The sequence below is a fragment of the Hyla sarda genome, chromosome 1 (genome assembly GCF_029499605.1).
Source record: "Hyla sarda isolate aHylSar1 chromosome 1, aHylSar1.hap1, whole genome shotgun sequence".
Lineage (NCBI taxonomy): Eukaryota > Metazoa > Chordata > Amphibia > Anura > Hylidae > Hyla > Hyla sarda.
In genome coordinates this window covers 543,809,606-543,831,270 of record NC_079189.1, presented here as the reverse complement: position 1 = coordinate 543,831,270, position 21,665 = coordinate 543,809,606, and the positions used below count along the sequence as shown (strand labels likewise).

General features: G+C 38.5%; 1 protein-coding gene across 1 annotated transcript in view; it reads left to right on the top strand.

The window, feature by feature from the left end:
• Nucleotides 1–21,665, top strand: part of IPO11 (importin 11) — a 494,099-nt gene that overhangs the window by 191,156 nt on the left and 281,278 nt on the right. Inside the window, exons 18-22 of the mRNA XM_056541414.1 lie at nucleotides 2,323–2,368; nucleotides 5,836–5,952; nucleotides 6,313–6,426; nucleotides 9,331–9,446; nucleotides 21,257–21,333. Coding sequence (XP_056397389.1) covers nucleotides 2,323–2,368; nucleotides 5,836–5,952; nucleotides 6,313–6,426; nucleotides 9,331–9,446; nucleotides 21,257–21,333 — 470 coding nt within the window. The remainder of the gene's footprint in view (nucleotides 1–2,322; nucleotides 2,369–5,835; nucleotides 5,953–6,312; nucleotides 6,427–9,330; nucleotides 9,447–21,256; nucleotides 21,334–21,665) is intronic.

Below are 21,665 nucleotides of genomic sequence, written 5' to 3'. Positions count from 1 at the left end.
AGATTCATTACTCTATTCATAAATGCCATTCTAATTTAATTCATTCTGCCCCTGCTGAGCACCACACTACTACTTTGCCCTTAAAACTGTGTTAAGCTGCTGAAAATAGAAATAATTGATTACCAAATAAATGGTGACAATTACAACACAACATTGGTTAATAGCATGTGGTCGCATTTTCCATGGGTCTCATTATGAAGAATGACAAGGATCAGTCCTGTAGGAAAATGAGAATTATTGTTTTATATATAAATAAATATATATATATATATATATATATATACAGTGGTCCTTCAAGTTACAATATTAATTGGTTCCAGGGTGACGATTCTATGTTAAAAACATTGTATCTTGAGGCCAAAACTCTATGGAAATCCAGTAATTGGTTCTGAATCCCCCTAAAATAGAAAAAAATGAAAATTGTCAAAAAATAAGCATTTAACTAATACACAAATAAAGTCCTTGCTTATAAAATGTATAAATAGCTGCTGGAAGCTGTAAATCACAGTCTATGCAGAGGACATGTGCTTTCTCTGTACAGTATATAGAGAATGCCAGAAAAATAGAATGGAGCCATCCTCACATGGTATCCAAAGAAGCAAAGGTAAAGAGCAGTGCAGGACATGAAGTACCATATTTTACTGCAGGGGGTGCTACCAAAAAGAACAATCAGTGCACGTACTTCAGTAATACAGGTGTTTTACCAGTAAAATGCCCATTCTGGTTGGTCCGAACTTAAAGCAATTCACATGTTTCACAGATTCAGTAAAGACCATTGAAAATATTATAACTTGAGGCCATTGTAACTTGAGAGACCACTGTTGAGAAGATTGACAGTAGAACAAAATCAACCTGGTTAATCTTGTTATCCCTTTAATTTTTGAGTAGTGTCTTTATAGCCCAGGGATGCTTAAATTAACTTACTGTGGATTTACTAGCCACTTCTGCTGAAAGTTTTATTCCAAACATCTACTACTCTTGCTCAGAGAGAAAGAAAAAAAAAATCTATCAAACATTTTCTGCTCTCTCAGTGTTGGAGATAGCAGCAGGGAGGGGGGGATGTACACATAAAGGACAGTACAAATGAAGGACAGCTCACACAGGCTGTAGATGAGGAGGAAGGGAGATACAAGGCAGAATCACACGGGCTGTGTACAAGTGTAGAGAAAATTTGAAATATGCAGACATCAAGAATATAGGTGCAACCCAAAATGGGGAAGAACATAATAAAGAAAGAAGAAAAAAATCCTCTAAAAAGAAATAAACACCTATTAATGAAAAAATGCTACTAAACTCCCATAGTCAATTGAAAAACCACAAGAAAAATTGAGCCGTTCAAAGAACTAGGACTACAAAAGCTACACAAGAAAAGTTATAACAGACACATACTTATGCACTGCTCCACGAGGGCCTGGGAGGACACCACCCCAAAGCTGCGTTTCGGGACCGAAGCCTTTCCCCTTGAGAAAGGCTTCGGTCCCGAAACGCAGCGTTGGGGTGGTGTCCTCCCAGGCCCTCGTGGAGCAGTGCATAAGTATGTGTCTGTTATAACTTTTCTTGTGTAGCGTTTGTAGTCCTAGTGGGACACTATTGTACTTAATCTATATGTATATTCCAATGTATTCTGCTACCATAGCTATACATGTCCTGTCTCATTAGCTCCCTTTTGGGTTCTGGGGGGTCACCCTTGCTGTTTTTTTGTCCCCCATCTGTGGTGTGAGTCCTCATTTTTATGATTCAGTGTATTTCCTTTATAAAATATTTTTGTATTATTATTCTTTGAACGGCTCAATTTTTCTTGTGGTTTTTCAAGTGTAGAGAAAGCAGCTTTTATGGACAGCACCACCCCAACTGCCATTTATAACACTGATAGGGTAAGAAGTATTTGACAGAGTTTTTGGACTATATCGCATTTTAGATGCAATGAACATCCAAATCTAGTGCAAATGTAGCCATAGTTTTTAAGTCTGTGGTAAGTTAAGATTACTATCACTTAAATCACCTTTTGACATGTCACACAGACATGGTCTCATTGCTGAGACCCCTTTTTAATTGTTAGTTTTAGGCAGGTGGACAACATACAGGTGCACTTCACTCCCTGCCTCTGCATGCAATCTGACTGGTTACAGGTGATAGACTCCATTAAAGTCTTAGGAGCTTGTTGCCTGCAACGAGTGCAGTGCTGGAGAGTGAAGTGCGCTACTGTTAGTTTTTTTATATAATTTTGCAGTATTTGGTGACCTGATTCCAATGCAGATTTTATTTTTTTGTTATGCTCTCTCATTCTTCAACCATTCCCAAGATTTTTCCTTAATCTTTCAGTTTACCAGTTGATGATTTTGAGTTCAGAACAGAGCAGTTTTTGCCGGTAGGTGCAGTTATTACGACATCTAAAAATGTCAATCCGCCATAACATTATTTGTCTTACAGTGGCACCTGTCAAATGTGTGATATTTCTTAGGGATTGTCCGCTGAAAATTTTTATTTAACCTATAATAAAAGCTTCTATTTACCTCCCTTTAGTCTCTGGTATCGGCACCTGTTTTAGCTGCAACTTCACATAGTTGCAGACACATTGCCGTTCAGCCAATCACTGACTGGGGCGGGGCATTGCTGTTGCCAGTGGTTAACTGTGTGGCATGTGACATGGTGCTGAAAAAGTCAATGCTGGGCAGCAGGGCATCTCAACTTGCTGTGTATGGGGCTTTGTAGTCACAGACCAGTTACAGAGCTTATGCTGACTCCTGTCTTCTGAATGCTCCTACAGTAGGCATGGGAGCTCCAGAACTGGACCCCATGGAGCAAAGGAAGAAGGTAGCTTGGTCTAATGAATTACGTTTTCCTTGCATCACTTGAGGAAGAGATGACACCAGGCAGTGCAATGCTCTGAGCAATGTTCTGTTGTAAACCTTGGGTCCTGATAATCATGTAAATGGAACCGCAGGTGCTAGTAGGTCAATTATTGTAGCCCCTTGGAGCTGTAATGCATTGGTCTACTACATGTCAGAAGGCTATTACTGTAGACCCCCAATGTCAGCAGACTGTTGTGCTTCTCAGCAGGTCTATGTTCTGAAGCACCACATGTTATTAGACTATCGTATTTTTCATGAGTTAAACGACATAAATACTTTCTCGCCATGCTATTATTTCTTTTACTACCTTTTCTATTTTGTTATAGTAAATAATATATTCTGCTATATTTTTTATATGTACCTTATATTTTATTACTATACAGGCCCTGGCCACTTTACCTTTTGGTCAGAGCTGGGACCTGTTTTTGTGTTTATATTGTTGTGCTATTTTTAATTTGCCCACGTTTTATGGTAAATTGTTATTGTTTTCAATTGTTCTTGATAGGGCCATTTATACTAAAGCACAAGTGTCAACGTACCATTATACTCAAATCTCAGTTGTCAACACGCCATCACTTTATGATCAGCATGCCCGTATAGTACTCTAACTCCCAGTGAGCATCTTGTATTTTTCTCTCTTAGCTAGCTGTCACAATGTGTGTTAGATCAACAATTAGATTTAGAGTAAAGTCCTTTGTGTATACCCAGTCCTACATTTTTAAAAAGTGACCCGATGAAGGACCCTTTGTACTATTTTCCATTATTGATGTGAACAGACTCTGTGACATTCATTCTAGTGTTTAAAGGAGATTGGATTTATATGAACATAGGGCACATGTATTTTATCTTTGTAACCTCAAATTTATAAGATTGATAATTTATTTAATTCAATTTATGATGTTAAAAGTAGCAATTAAATATATTTTCTGAAGCACAATGACAGCCAAGCCTTGCTGAACAATAGCTACAGTCCTGGAGATACTTTTGCATGATGGAAATATTGACCATTTATTTTATATATAATGTCTTTACAAATAATATCACCAATCGTCATCTGCAGACAGTCCTGGAAAACAATACCTCTGCTTATAGACATAACATCGTTGTTAAATGATGATGTGGATTTCCAGCACCCCCATTATCATACTTGTTGGGCTTGTCATTGGAACTACATTTTTAAATGTGTCCTCATTCCCAAAAGTCGTTTTAAAGGTGATGGTGAAGAGGCAGCCAGTAGAACAGGAAGTCCAGTTTCGTCAGCACCTGTAAACTACCAGATGCCTCTTCTGGCAGGAGATGTGGATACAAACATAATGTAGGTGCACTTTAAAGTGAACCTGTCAGAAGGCATAAGAATGGCAGCAGGGTGCGAGGTGGTCCCCCTCCTGGCTTGATTGGTGGCCATCAGGCCTAGACATGACATTACAAGCCAGCCCCAGTGGCATCTGGCGTGTGCACAGTTAAGCGAGACATACTGGCTTTGGGTTCATCTTGCACTTGATCCTTGTTTCCCAGAAGGATAAGAAGCTTACAGGCATGTTTGGTGAAACCTTAAAGTGAACCTGTCATCACTTTTAAGCTGCTCAGTCACTGGGGCTGTCCCCAGGGTCTTCCTTTTTAGCCAATCAGTCTTAATTGATAGATCTCTCCCCATATCCAAATAGGCAAAAGCCACAGGGAACTGCCTAGATGAGTTGATGGTTAGGCAGCATGAAAGTGATGACAAGTTCCTTTTTAGGTCCCCATAGAAAATAGAGTTGTCCACACTCTCCGGGGTTAGCCCTAGTGTGAATGGTAGTCACCATTTTTTGAATCCTGGACAACCCATTGAAGTTCCCTTTCTACCTATTGAAATATACATACATGCTCAGACTGACACAGACTTAATCCATGTTAATGATTATAATATATAATACATTATACTAGGGATCGACCGATATCGTTTTTTTTAGGGCCGATACCGATAACGGTAATCGGTGGAGGTTAGGGCCGATAGCCGATAACTTATACCGATATTCCGGTATAAGTTATCGGCTATTTATCCCCCCGCGACACCGCTGCAGATCATTGATTTAAAGCGTGAGCTTTAAATCAATCCACTGCAGTGGCTTTTGCGGCGCCATAGGCCGCCGCCGCCACCCGCTTCTCTCCCCCTACCTGTCAGGGTGGTCCGGGCCATCCATCCTTCCTGTAGTGTCCGGCGGCATTCCTGGTGGAGGGTGAACCGATCCGGGCTGTCCTTCTTCTCCTGGGGTGCTCTTCTCCACTCCTGGCAGGCTCCGGCCTAGTAACGCAGCATAGACGCCGCTGCGCAGTGACGCCCGTGCCCAGCGACGCACCTGACATCATGGCGTAGCGGCGTCTATCCAGCGTACTAGGCCGGAGCCTGCCCGGAGTGGAGAAGATGACCCCCGGAGAAGGACAGCCCGGACCGGTTCACCCTCCACCCGGAATGCCTCCGGACACTACAGGAAGGATGGATGGCCCGGACCACCCCCATTACCGGTAAGTTACATTTTTTTTTATTGACTCAGAGGGTGGGGGAGGGGCCCGACCAGTATAGCGGTATGGGAAAAAATCTATACCGTGGGATAAAAAAAACGGTATCCGGTTTATAACGGTATACCGCCCAGCACTATGGTGGGGGGTGCGATGCGGTGGGTCGGTCGCGGTGCGGCGGGTCGGGGGGGGGGGGCGGTCATGGTGCGCGGGGGGCGGGGCATTATCGGCTTATCGGCAAGGTAATTGCCGATACCGATAATGCCCAAAATCGTGATTATCGGCCGATAATATCGGCCATACCGATAATCGGTCGATCCCTACATTATACTTATTGTAAAATTAGTTTCTGTCTCTGTGAATAGAATAGGCCTACTATGTTTTATGTTAAATTATGCAAAATTAAAGGGTTACTTTATTTTCTTAAACTTCAAATGGATATTACTATTCAATGTAACCTTTAAAGGATTTTTTTAATTTTTAGTATCTGGAGACCACCTTCAGTCTGCTTTTCCAGCTGCTTCAGCAGGTTACAGAATGTGACTCAAAGATGCAGATCCTCCATGTTCTCTCATGTGTTATCGAAAGGGTAAACATGCAGGTAACTATACTTAATCCCCATAGTGTGATCTAATGTGACTTCATATTCAATTGAAGAATTGAGAATTGGGGGGAAAACACCAGAAAAAAATGCTGACGTCCATGCACACATGGTGTTTTCTTGTGGCCTTTTTTCCACCTATAGAACTCTATGGGAGGGAAAATGCACAATTTGCTTCATTAAGACTGTCGCTGCTTTTCAGACACCATTGTAAGAGTATAATTCTAAGCAGTGTAAATGATATACACAACATATCACTTGATGTTCTCACATTGATTTTATGTATACGTATGTCTTGTGAGGTTTTCTTTTCATCTTCATGGTTATACTGACATGCTGTGATTTGCTTATTCTCCATAGATTCGGCCTTTTGTTGGCTGTCTTGTACAGTATTTACCACTGTTGTGGAAGCAAAGTGAAGAACACAATATGTTACGATGCGCTATCCTGACAACATTAATCCATCTGGTTAAGGTGAATATCAAGGAATTGCCCATTTTGAACAGCTATAGACTCTACTTACTTTGACCTAATAGCTCCAATTATTAGCCTTGACATTCCTTATAATGGATCCACCCCATCCTGTTAACTTTTTTTTGTGGGGTTTCCAGCTTTCCATTTTTGGCTTCCAGTTTTGGACTGTATATTTTAGTTTGACATGCTAAGTTTTATTATAATTTTTTATTTTTTTTTAGTTCTAAGACTTCTAAGGGAAAGGACCCAAAAAGTACTGTACATGAAGATCTTAGAGCAAAAAAAAAAAAAAAAAGAATTCAGCAGCAGAGCCTTGAAATATGAAGGAGCTGCAAAAATGATAGCAAAAAGTCAGAGAAGCTAGTGCTCCTGGTTCTTTTAACCCTGTTTACATTTTCCCCAAAAAATCCTTTCATATGCAAAGAGTGCTGCAAAGCTACAACTAGGTATTACTGAGTCTTATGCAAGTTATAAATAAACAGTTCTGGTTTATGGTGTTCGTGCTGTCGTAAATAAAAGATGCCATGCTGTACCCATATGCACAAAGTAAACTTAAGAATTGTGGAGTCATTTTCTGGATGAGTTTCTAGAAGTCACGTTTATTCACATCTGTTCAGTGATGCTTGTCAGACTGTGCAGCATTTTGTGTTGGATTTTTTGCTTTCCATGTTCTTTAAATTGTTAAAGCGAAATGCGGCCACTTCCGCAGAAGCTGTATCATATTTATGAATAGTTTAAAGTCTGTTCATGAATTATATACACTTGGATCAATTGCAAATGGTAACATCTGTATTTGCCGTAGAAGTAAAGGTCAAAAATCAATTCTATGTGTATTATAATTATAATATATTAACATAGTTGATAAGCCTAAAAACAATAGTCCTTCCACTATTAATTCAGGAGAAGATAAGGGACCTTGGTGAGGCAGATTAGGGTCATATTAGGGGGGGGGGGGATTTCTTCCTCAAACAAAATATGGTAGTAAGAAAAAAATTACTCTCCTCCAGCAATATTGTACATATTAATAGGTAGTTCTCCATTATATTCGTGGCAACAGTAGGTAGGACCCCTTTGTGACGATTTAAAAATAAATCATTCTCACTGTCTCCCGACTCCTGTACCTGTGCAGTCACCTTCTGTTGCCAATTTCTAGGCTGCAGATTGACATTGTTCTGCAGTGCCTGGTCACACTGCGCAGCACAAGGTATTACCTACTCAATCACTGGCCACAGTGGTAACCTGCCTCAGCAGTTATTGACTGAGCGGGTCATTTCCTTTGCCAATTTCTTCTGCCGACACCAAAGTGCTGAACAGCCGGACTTAGAACAGCAATGGCGGGGGAGCAGAGAAGGTAAGTATGGGTTTCTTTTTCTTTTTTACATCAGTGTGAGCATAACTTTTTATAAAACAATACCCACTTAATATATTTGTACATAGGTTTGCTAATATTTCTCAGTACTGCAGTCCATCTATTTCTTTGTTTATACTCCTTTGCACCCCCTCCACTTCAGCCAAACGTCCTTATGAACAAATGCCTAAAATTGTAGACAATGGCCCTGATTTACTAAGAGTGGTGTAGTTTTCTTTGTGGGTTTTAATTCCCTACAAGTATTTTCCCGTGGTATTTACAAATGTTTCCCTACATTTTGCACTTTTCCCTATATTTAGATTTTTTTTACACATGCTCTGATTTGACGGGTTTTCCTCAGCTCAAATCCACCACATTTTCTGTGAAACCCTTAGTAAATATGTTGGGCTTTTGTGAAAATTTGGGGGAAATTCCCCTTTTCGGTGACCACATCCACTTTCCCCAACTGGCCGTTGGGGAAAGTGGGTGTGATCGCCGAAAAGGGGGCGTTTCCCTGACATTTTTTGGTTTTCTCAAAACATGTCGGGTTTACTATAGTAAATCATGTCGGGTTTACCAACAAAACATGTTGGGTTTACTATAGTAAATCAGGGCCAATATTTTGTGTGTGATCTGACTAGTGATTTATATAGAGGCAAAACTTTGTTGCTGTCATGAGCGTGCCTCTTGTAATGCATCTTATAATTTTACTTGCCTTGACAATAGCTGCCTAACATTGGTTACTAAAGTTAAAGGGGTACTCCTGTGGAAAACTATTTTTTTTAAATCAACTGGTGCCAGAAATTTAAACAGATTTGTAAATCACTTCTATTAAAAAATCTTAATCCTTCCAGTACTTTTTAGGGGCTGTATACTAAAGAGAAATCCAAAAAAGAAATGCATTTCCTCTGATGTCTTGACCACAGTGTTCTCTGCTGACATCTCTGTACATTTTAGGAACTGTCCAGAGCAGCATATGTTTGCTATGGGGATTTTCCTCTGCTCTGGACAGTTCCTAAAATGGACAGCAGATGTCAGCAGATAGTACTGTGGTCATGACATCAGAGGAAATGCATTTCTTTTTTGTATTTCTCTTTAGTATACAGCTTCTATAAAGTACTGGAAGGATTAAGATTTTTTAATAGAAGTGATTTTCAAATCCGTTTAACTTTCTGGCACCAGTTGATTAAAAAAAAAAAAAATTCCACGGGAGTACCCCTTTAAGTTCACCGTCCACCAATACCCTCAAATCATTTTCAGTGCTGATTTTAGCTAGTGTTTTACTATTAAATATATATCAAAGAATTGAAAAATATTTTTTCTCACCCCACGTAACCTTACATTTATCTACGCTTCACTTGCCACTTAGAGTGAGTGGAACGGATGCTTAAATGTAAAGTTTATGTAATATAAATGTTCAAAACTGGAAGGAAACATTTCGAGGAGGAATCTGCGATTCTTATTGCGAAAATAATGCGTAAAGGTTTTCTAGTTTTATGTGATATGAATTGTAAATAGGCCACACTAATATTTCTTTTATTTGATTTTGAATATAGGGCTTAGGTGGAGACAGCCAGAATTTATATCCATTCCTTCTTCCTGTAATTCAGCTGAGCACAGACGTTTCACAACCACCGCACATATACCTCCTGGAAGATGGCCTAGAATTATGGTAAAGTTGTTTAAATATAGATATTATTCTCCTGTTTTTAAAATAGGTTACCATGAATTTCTGGTATTGCTTTTGTTTTACCTTGTAACGATTTATTGTGTATTGTGGTCTTGATCATGTCAGACTAGAGACCTAAAAAAACGAAATAACTATTTTGCTTTCGATACTGCATAATAGTCGTCCTGTTTGGATCAGTACAAGTCCCTGTTATTAGAAGCATTCCTCCATGATAAGCTGTGTCCACCTGTTCTAAGCCATGATCTGCAGCGTAATACGGCAATTGTTTTCCTCCCAGCAGTTACATTAGTAGATTGGACGTGTTATGCACAGATATGTTGGATCCTCCTGGGCAGACACTCTTTGTAGCCACTCTCCATTCCAGCTAACAGATGAGAATCCAGAATCAGAGCATATTTAGTATGTATTGGCAGCTTTAGTGGGTTAATTAAAAATATAGGTGGTTTAGTGCAAAATTACAAATGTATTAAAATCATATTCTGTTTAAAAGGTGCTTGATTGTCACAAGGGTGTGGAAATAAAAAAAATAAATAAAAAAACTACTTGTCCATGGGACTAAAGCGGAACACAATCTACCTGTCCCTCAAGAAAATCCACTTGTCCTGGAAGAAATGCAAATTTGGGGTTTTTCTTTTTTTTTTCTCCATTCACCTTGTGGTCAAACTTACATATTATTTTGATACTTTAGGTCGGCCTGATTACACCAATACCAAATTTGTTTAGTTTCTGTCATGTTTTCATAATTCATTTTTTTTAAACTTTTTAATTAAAAAAATAAATAAATCCCTGACCCCTATAATATTTATATTATTCCGTATACTGGGCTGTATGAGGGCTCATTTTTTGGGCCGTAATATGCTGTTTGTATCGGTACCATTTTGGTATTGATCAGACTTTTTGAACACTTTTTTACTTCATTTTTTCTGGGATATGATGTTATAAACATAAAAAAACGCAATTCTGTGATTTTTTTTTTGTTACGTTAATGCCATTTACCGTACAGGACATAACATTTTATTTTTTAATAGTTTGGACAATTACACATGCGCCAATACCAAATATGTTTATTTTTATTATCAAATCCACAATAAGCAAAGAAGAAATGGAGCACTCACCAGGTCTTGAGAGACAGTTCAAGCTTCTTTATTTCCTCTTGCTTGGCAACATATAAACACGAAAGGGAGAGCGGACAATACAAATGGGTGGGGTAGAGGCTTAGCCCTAAGACTCTCCCCCACCTGTTTGTACTGTCCGCTCTCCCTTTCGTGTTTATATGTTGCCAAGCAAGATGAAATAAAGAAGCTTGAATTGTCCTTCAAGACCTGGTGAGTGCTCCATTTCTTCTTTTGCTTATTGTGTATTAGCCATTACACTTACCTGATGTGAGCATCAGGTGATTGCGCCAAAATGAGTGTTAGTTAAGTGACAACATATTTTGGATGTGCTGCTTTGGAATCTTTCTTGTGCATGTATCATTGTGATGAAGAAGAAACAAATGGAACTCCATCATAGCAAATATAGTAAGAGAGCAGTGCTGCCCGTATAATCTTTCTGTCTAATGCAGAGATTCCCAATCCAGTCTTCAGGGCTCCACCAACAGTCCAGGATTTGACATTTTTCTTATCTATTCCAATTGAGTAACTGAAGAAACCCTGGAATTGTTGGTGGGTCTTGAGGACTGGGTTGAGGACCACTGATGTAATGGAATATATGGTGTCTCCTGACTCCTCCTCAGCCCCAATATAGAAAAAGAAAAAGTCAGACAGCACTTCCCAGCAATAAATGTACATCACGTCCCTTCCCCTTCATCACAACCAACCCCTTCCCTTCAATCCCTTGGTTGGACTTGATGGACGTATATCTTTTTTTCAACTATACTAACTATGTAGCTGGAGGGACAAATACATATAAATGTGTAGAACACCATTTTGGTTAGGGAGCTATATTATAGCTTTCAATTAAACTCAATCCCAAATCTCTTGAAATTAACTAACTCCACAGGATCAGGAATATGAGATCACAAATAGAAAAATAAAAAAAAAGTTACCATGTCACTTTAAAATAGTGTGCAACCTTTCTTGTGTTTTGCAGAAAACTATTATACAGTTCTGTAATTGATGGTATGGCATATAGCTAGTGTATAAAATCACTTTATGATTGATGAGCATCAGACCTCTGGGACCCCCACCAATCCTGAGAAAGAAAGGGGCTGCAGCACATTTTCTAGTAATATGCCATTATATTATACTTTGTATCGAAAGCATCTGAAGCATTCCAAGTGAGCTTTATCTATTTAATGCCTATGATAATCTAAAATATCTCATTATCTGTCTTCATTGATGCTGAAATTACAGACATTTTACTGTAGAAATAGACATATTTTGTAAAAGTCCTGTATATCAGTGTTATTAAGCAGCACACTGATAGCTATCGACATGCCATTTTCTATCAGTGAGTTATATGCTCATCTTCCACGATTAGTTTTGCTCCGTATGGCTGATGGATCAGTTATCGCGTGATAGATGTTAGTACAGGAAATCCATTTTAATCTTAATATTTTTCTTTATAGAATAGCTTTTACTTTGTAAGAGAATGACCAATGAGCTGTATTCTTCTAGCAATGCCACCATTTGTAACTATACCAGTGGCTGCATTTCCAATATTTGTCATGATAAAAGCCCATTATGTTAGTCGTTTTACTCAATAAGCCTTTTTTTTATTTTGAGAGGAATCACTCTTTAAAGATTAATATATGGTAATATACTTCAGTAGTCTAAGCAAAGTTGACTTGTGGCACTGGCATGATGTGGGTATGTGCATTATACAGGGCACACAATAGATGTATTGATCGTTCATCCACATCAAGATCCCCTTGTCATATAAGCAATTGTTTGAAATGAAGCCCCTCTGTCAAGTGAATGTGTGGTCTGCCCTTGGCCTGTTTCATTCATTCCATGCATCTTCATATAACACTGACAGTGTGTCATTTCAATGACTCGAAAAGGTCCGGGTCATCATATGGGGTAGTAAATATGACATATAAGCAATATAAATACAGAACTATGCTGAAATAACCTTTCAACACCTTTCTCATCTTGACAAGAGACAGATGCTGGCATACCATATTAATCTATAGAGTCTATGCTGTCCAAGGTAAAATACCTTGCCAAAGCTGTCCATACATATAAAATAGCTAATTCCCAGGCTTCCCGTAAACATGCACACTTGGCTCAAAGAATGTTTGGTCATGGCAAAATCCAAATCCAATCCAAAACATGTCCTCAATCCTTTATTTTTTTATTTTATTTAGTTTCTTAATACAAGTAACAGGGTCAGTACAAACATTAATATAATAAATAACCTACCCGCCCCCTCCCGTTTTCTTACCCATCAGGGGGGGAAAATTATCTAATTTCCATATTCTTAAATAGACCATAATGCCCATGAATTATTACATTTTTTTTCGTTTTTTCTTAGATTCTTTACTTCTGCTCCTCTCTGTTGATCTTATTTTATTACCCATATTAAGCCAAGCCGCAAAATCCGGTGGCTGGGGGTTGTATTATTTCCTCAAAATCATTAAACATGCCAAAATTAGAAGATTAAGGATCAATAGGATCAATATGTTATGCCTTTAACTGATATTAAAATCTCCAAGTATAATATATTGTGGGGAGTGATCTAGTTTGACATTGAGTTTATCTTCAATACATCTGATTACCTTCACCCAGTACTCATAGACCCCAGTGCATTCCCATATTAGATGCAAACGACCAACTCCTTCTTCTTCAGACCTCGTACACTGATGTCTACCTTTATATCCCATTAAGTTGAATTGTCTTGGGGAATAGTATATTCTAAAAATTAATCTTAATTGGGTAAATTGATATTGTTTGAGGTACAATATTTTACATTCTTAAAGATGCGCACCCAGGAATTTTCATCAACATTACCTATTTCTACATTCCATTTCTTTTTTATCTTATCTATAAATCCTAAAGTGGTTTCTTGAATCAAAAATTTATATAAAGTGCCTACCATACCTTTCTTCACCTCTGCGTGCAACATGTATTCAACTAAGGGTTGTGAAGTGATAGACAAAAATGTTGTGTTATTTGTACCTCTTACTTCTTCAGTGAGATGAAGGTACCAAAATTTCGACTTATCAGGAATATCAAAATCCATTTTCATTTCTGCAAAAAGACTTAAAGTGATTGTCAACTACAATTTGGTGAACATATTCTATACCTCTATATCTCCAAAAATCCTGCCCCATATCACTATTGAGGTGCTTCAAATTTTCCCATATTCTTGTACATTTAAGACTCCCCTCGATTTTACATCTAGATTTAACCTCAACCCAAACCTTTTTAAGTGTTCCTATTATAGAAATTCCTATGTACCTATTTTGTGTTGGAAACCCCATTTCCGTCCATTTAATATGTGTACTACTACCTGACTGTGACAACCACAGTTCCCTCACTACCCCGTTTTTACCATCAAATTTGAAATGTTTCAGTGCCAAAAAGTATAACTTAAAATCCGGAAATAAATTACTTCTCTTAAAAAATATTTATCCTTCCAGTACTTTTTAGTAGCTGTATGCTACAGTGTAAATTATTTTCTTTTTTAATTTCTTTTTTGTTTTGTCCACAGTGCTCTCTGCTTACACCTTATGCCCGTATCAGGAACTGTCCAGAGCAGGAGAAAATCCTCATAGCAAACCTATGCTGCTCTGGACAGTTCCTGACACGGACAGAGGTGTCAGCAGAGAGCACTGTGGACAAGACAAAAAAGAAATTATAAAAGCAAAGAATTTCCTCTGTAGAATACAGCTGCTAAGAAGTACTGGAAGGATAAAGATTATTTAATAGAAGTCATTTACAAATCTGTTTAACTTTCTGGCGCCAGTTCATTTAAAAAAAAAAAAAAAGTTTTCCACTGGAGTACCCCTTTAACATGGCTTCTATCCCCTTGAACCATTTGTCCGGGATCCAAACTGGAGAGGCTGCTAGCACAAACAACAATTGGGGCATTATTATCATCTTAAAGGGGTATTCCAGGCCAAAACTTTTTTTTATATATCAACTGGCTCCGGAAAGTTAAACAGATTTGTAAATTACTTCTATTTAAAAAAATCTTAATCCTTCCAATAGTTATTAGCTTCTGAAGTTTTCAGTCTAACTGCTCAATGATGATGTCACATCCCGGGAGCTGTGCATGATGGGAGAATATCCCCACAGGAACTGCACAGCTCTCGGGACGTGAGTCATCAGAGAGCAGTTAGACAGAAAACAACAACTCAACTTCAGAAGCTAATAACTATTGTAAGGATTAAGATTTTTTAATAGAAGTAATTTACAAATCTGTTTAACTTTCCGGAGCCAGTTGATATATAAAAAAAAGTTTGGGCCTGGAATACCCCTTTAAGCTTCCAGCCACAATGTTTTGCTTTTGGACATTTTATCAGCCATTTTTTGAACAGTTTTTTTGAAAGATGTTTTTGGTTTGGTACAACACATGTATCAATACTATTATTTTGCATACCAGCTGTTTCTTGGGATGAAAATGGCCCAAAGATTTACAGACTTTTTTGAGCCTTAAATACCTAAAAATAGTACTGTGCTTTTAAGGGGTTATTTCAGCCCCTAAATAGTAGTAGTGGATAAATGTCTGATGTTGGATACCAGAGCTGTATTCAGATACCTCTGGTGCTCCCATAGACGATGCAGAGAGCGTGTGCAAACCCACTGCTTCATGCAGGGTGGAGAGTCGGGGCCCCTTTCTGGAGATCACAGGGGTCCCAGAGGTCAAACTCCTATTGACATAAGTTCTTAGGAGCTGGAATACCTCTAATTTTACAGCTGTTAAATTTTACTGACTGTAAGTAAGCTCTGTCAATTAAACAAACTTTTTATAGACAAATTATAAAGCAAATATAAGAAGATTTGTAATTTTTAGACAAAAATGCTAAATTGTCCTGTTATCAGACTCCTCCCTCCCCTACTTCACCTCTTGCTGCTCAGATGTTCATTTAAAAATCAGCTCAACTTTGTCCTGTGTCTGCAAGACAAGCAATACAAATCTATGGAGGAGGGAGCTCTGCCCACTAGCTCCGGGAGAACTGCAAATTTATATATTGAGCATGCAGAGCAGAAATCTTCTGAAAAATACCATATATATATATATATATATATATATATATATATATATATATATGTTATCTAATGACCAGAAATACTGCTGCTCTTCAGTTACACACACAGGGCAGCTTATCCTGAAATCACATGGATGCTTTGACTTCCATAGAAGTACATAATGAGAAATATTCCCAAAATACTGTGTGTGAATACACCACATACCCACTGGTGTTGTCCAAAGTGCAAGATGCCCCTTGCAAGTCAGTACAACCTAATGGACTAAATAGGGGTTTGTGAAAATGGGATTAAGTGCAGATAATGTAGTTTATTCTTAGATAATATTGGTTGCTTTGTAGACTTGTGTAACACCTAACACCACACATTGTACAAGGTCTCTGAGTTTACATGATAACAGGTAATCTTTGATTTCAGGCCTAACAAATAGTATAAATCTCAGAGCAGTTCGACCAAACAGGATTGCGTGGCCTGACTACCTATAAACCACAAGTGATGAAAATATAGCTTTTAAAATTGTCAATGTAGTGAGAACATGACGACCGCTGCTATATTAATTTATTTCTCTAGATCTCAATTCTCACAGTGAAAAAGTCCTTCCACTCAGACTGAAGATATTTTGTGAATCTCATGTTTTTTGTCTAGCTTTTATCTATTGTGTTTACTGTATTTGTTTGTTTTGTATTTTTTCTTTTGAAAATGTTGTTGTTTTGCAAAGCAATAGTGGCATAGAGCTGAGGAGGGCAGCACAAGCATACGTATTGTGCCAATAGCTGGCGTTGACGTTTGGATTGCTGGATCTCAGTCTGGATAGAAATTCTGTGTGCCTTAGATAGCATATTAATATAAACAATATATGCACATGATTTCATCTCAGTAGTACAGAGACTACCAATCAGACAGTCTAGAAAACATGTTTTCTCTTCATTAGCTTTATTTTTAGTATGTTTTATTCAGATGTACTGAGGGATATAACCATATATTATGATTACAGCTAATGACACTAGTTGAGGCTATAGGTATTCTGAATTTAATGTATAGTTGTTCATTCTTAAAGGGCAACTGTGGAGAAAATATATTTTTTCATATCAACTATTGACAGTACGTTTTACAGATTTACAAATTAAGATTTGCACTTAACTTTTATTTGAAATTCTCAACCCTTCCAGTACTTAACCCTGTTCGAAGTCTTGTAATTCTTTCTAGTCACGCACAGTGCTCTCTGCTGCCACCTCTGTCCATGTCGTGAACTGTCCAGAGAAGGAGCAAATTCCTACAGCAAACCTCTCCTGCTCTGGACAGTTCCTAATATGGACAGAAGTGACTGCAGAGAGCACCGTGATTGACTGGAAAGACTACACAACTTCCTTGGAGCATACAGCTCCACATACAACATACAACTTCCTTGGAGCATACAGCTGATACATACTGGAAGACTTGAGTGGTTTAAAAAGAAGTAATGTGCACATCTGTATGAATTTATGGAACCCCTTTAAGCCACCTTATGTTTGGAAAAATATATATTTCCTTGTTTGATGTCTCTGCAAGGATTTGACATTGATAGCTTAGAGATGACCTCTTGCACAGTCCATTTCTTCATTTACTTTATGAGCAAGGTTTACTGACATCCAGAAGACAGAACAAAGGTCATGTTAGACTGATATCTTCTCCATTACAGATGGTTAGAGGGAAACCTGTGCAATGAGGAGATATTGCCCATTTAAAGATTTGACAATAAGAGCTCACAGAGTGACATGTACAATGTATAGTTGTTGACATGCCCTACAATGTTTTTGTCCAGGCAAATATACTAGAACATATCAAGAACAGTTGATCATGGTGATAAATCAGATTACGTCTTCAATTTTTTTTTATTGAAACATTAAAAAACAGTATAAATAAAAAATAATCTGCATAATCAAATGTAATTTTTCCAAAATGAATTATCTTATGGGGCTGCAGGCTCACTTTACAAACATATACGATTACATAACAATTCCCTGGGCTCTTCTCCTCATTTTATTGTATCCTCGTCATTCAGATTGAGAGACCTTCAATTGTCGGACCTCGTTTTCTTCCTATTCACTGCTGTGAGTTCCATGCAGAGAGATAAGTGGAGCTCATCATGTGCAGATTCGCCATGCCCACACACAAGGGACAAAAACATAAGTTAGGCATAGGATTTTTTCAATACCTTCATTACACTTTTTAAGGGAACCATGTACCCTGAGTTTTTCTGTTCGAGGTATTTTCACTTTAGTATTATCTGGTATATCTTCATTTTTGCATTTTAGAAGGAAAAGTACCAGTATGTCATTATGTGAAGTATTGTCTAAATGTAGCAATCATTTGATAAATTATATGACTGTAAACAATGCTTACAGTGGGGATCAAAAGTTTGGGCACCCCAGGTAAAAATTTGTATTAATGTGCATAAAGAAGCCAAGGAAAGATGAAAAAAGTTTGGGCACCCTGCAGAGTTAATATCTTGTACTGCCCCCTTTGGCAAGTATCACGCTTTTTGTAGCCAGCCAAGAGTCTTTCAATTCTTGTTTGAGGCATCTTGCCCAATGTTCCTTACAAAAGTCTTCCAGTTCTTTGAGATTTCTGGGCTGTCTGTCATGCACTGCTCTTTTAAGGTCTATCCATAGATTTTCAATTATTTTGAGGTCAGGAGATTGTGAAGGCCATGGCAAAACCTTCAGTTTACACCTCTTGATGTAATCCCCCGTGGATTTTGAGATGTATTTAGGATCATTATCCATTTGTAGAAGCCATCCTCTCTTTAACTTCAGCTTTTTCACAGATGGCATCAAGTTAGCATCCAAAATTTGCTGAAATTTTATTGAATCCATTTTTCCTTCTACTTGCGAGATGTTCCCTGTTCCATTGGCTGCAATAGAACCCCAAAGCATGATTGATCCACCCCCATGCTTAACAGTTGGACAGAGGTTCTTTTCATTAAATTCTGTTCCCCTTCTTCTCCAAACGTATCTTTGCTCATTCCGGCCAAAAAGTTCAATTTTAACCTAATCGGTCCACAGAACTTGTTTTCAAAATGCATCAGGCATGTCTATATGTTCATTTGCAAAGTTCAAACGCTGATTTTTCTGGTGAGGACGTAGAAGAGGTTTTCTTTTGATGACTCTTCCATGAAGACCATATTTGTACCTCTTTATAATGGAATAGTGTACCACAACTCCAGTGTCTGCCAGATCTTTCTGGAGGGATTGTGCAGTCAGTCGTGGGTTTTGAATTGTTTTTCTCACAATCCTGTGAGCTGTTCTATCTGGTATTTTTCTTGATCTTCCAGATCTTGCTTTAACTTCCACTGTTCCTGATGACTGCCATTTCTTAATTACATTCCGAACAGAGGATATTGACATCTGAAAACGTTTTGCTATCTTCTTCTAGCCTTCTCCAGCTTTGTGAGTGTCAACTATTTTCAGTTTCAGATTTCTAGACAACTGCTTAGAAGAACCCATGGTGCTGATTGTTGGGGCAAGGTCATCTGAGTATGGGCATTTAAAACCTTTGAGATTGACATCACCCGATCTTCCCAGATGATGATTGAGAACAATCCATGACACTGGCAGGTCTCAGCTTTGCAAAGGGGGCAGTGCATGCTATAAATTCAGCAGAATGCCCAAACTTTTGCAGACACCATTTTTTTCTGTTATTTTGAAAGTGTAAATTATGGAAATAAAATCTAACTTTTGTTGACGTATTATAAGAATGTCTAATCTGTAATTTCATGCCTTTAGGAGATTTTTCCATCTTTCCTTGGCTTCTTTATGTACAGTAATACAAATTTTTACCTGGGGTGCCTAAACTTTTGATCCCCACTGTAACTATGCTATTTGTCATAAATCCATCAAGATCTGTATGACTGGGGGAACATAACTTAAAGGGGTACTCCGGCGCTTAGACATCTTATCCCCTATCCAAAGGATAGGGGATAAGATGCCTGATCGCGGGGGTCTCGCTGCTGGGGACCCCTGTGATCTTGCACGCATCACCCCATTTAAAATCAGTCCCCCGGAGCGAACATGTTCCATGGACTGATTTTAACTGGGGTGCCGTGTGCAAGATCACGGGGTTCCCTAGTGGTGGGACCCCTGCGATCAGGCATCTTATCCCCTATCCTTATCCCCTATCCGCCGGAGTACCCCTTTAACAGGACCCTGGTGGCTCTTTGAATTCTGCATTTAAAGCCTCTTTAAAAAGAAACTGCCATCCTGTTCACCCACACTAAACACAATATACTGGGTTACTTCCATTAATAGGTGTTGTACTTGTAGAGTTATGTCCATTTATTTATTCCTATTGCGATGCTGTGCACCAACGAGGCGTGGAGCCAGGTTGCCGAGCTTCCCTGCCTTCTCAATATTCACCACCCTGCGATGAATATGCAAATATCTTGAATATCAAAAAAGAAAGAAAAGCTAGCCACCATAAATAGATGCACACCACATTAATAATATGAAAAATGTATGAATCTTTATTAAATCACACAACAAAAGCACAGACATTTTAAAACCACTTAAAAACACAAAGATCATGGTGGAGGGTTATAACCCAAATAACCACCTACCCCCCCTAGGGATTCACAGTAAGCATCTGATAGGGGCCCCTGGAATAAAAACCAAAGTGGAGGAAACCCACCTGCATCAATGAGGCTGATGTGAATGTGAGGTAATGCCATAACTCAAACCAAAATCCCAAATATGGCTATCACCACCAGCTAATACTGTACCGCCTAACAGCAGCATGCATGTATACCAGGGGCTACCTCACCAACAGGGGGGGGGGGGGGTAGAGCAGCTCCACGCATTCTGCTCTCCTGCAAGACAGCTTCCTCCTGATTTGCCTATTCATTACAAGGTGGGCCAGGCGGTAGAGGCAGAGGAGCTTGGCAAGGCTTGGCTTTTCAATTTTACTTTGAAGGAATTCTCTACTTGGGACAAACACTACTTTTTAAAAGGGGGTCTCTTAAACAAGAGATTGCTCAATAAAAAAACTAACCAATCTGGTCGCTCCCTGTCTAGTTCTGCTGAGTCCATGTTAAATGTGTAACAAGTGATTGGCAGCAGCATCCCATGTACGGTGACATTACAGAGCACCAGAGACTGGTAATGACCAAAGTGAAGTATGTTTGTTTTGATTTCTGTTTTCCCTCCCAATCTTTTCTCTTCGGCAATTTTTAGAACCCTGAAAGCCCCTTTATTACGTAGCTGCTGCAGTAAAAATGTGGACTGCTTGGGTGGTGATATCACCATGACTAAAGGAAAACAGGCAAACAACCCTTCTGTGAGCTGTAATGCCAACAATATTGGTTGTCATTTAGTGTTCTCCAGATGACAAGCCTAAACTGTCTCTCTCACCTATTGTTTCCCTCCCCTGGAACCAAGGACGCTTTACAAATAATAAATAATGATAATAACCCAATGACCTGTACAAAATACAAAATATTGTGGACCTTTCTGATACATTTTTCCGGTTGCTTATATCAATGTGTCTGCTGTGACTGCAGAGTATGTAGGTTAGGCTGATGTATGCAGGAGATGAAATCAGCCCTGTCTGTAATTATGCATATGTGAGAAGACGGAATGATCTTACACTTATTATCGTTTCTAGGTTAGTGACATTGGAAAATAGTCCATCCATTTCCCCCGAGCTGCTGAGGGTTTTTCAGAACATGTCAGCTCTGCTAGGTGAGTTATTTATCCTTTTTTTCCTAGTCATCTCTTCAATATATGTGTTGCGATCCTGAAGCGGTGTTATCCTGCAGCTTCATGATGACTCTAAAAAGTATCTAGTCTGCTCAAAAATGTCACAGCTAAGTAAAATATAAAGCCAAAGATATGAAAATATATACACTTGGTTGCTAGAAAAGTACAGATAGTTTTCCTAGTCTATTCTGATTTCATCCAAAGCTTATTTTTTGTCACAACTTTAAATTATTCTGTACAAAACTAAAGGTAAAAAAATATATCCTGCAAATCCTATTACTTTTCTTTCCTATATTGCAATCTATTTTAAACTT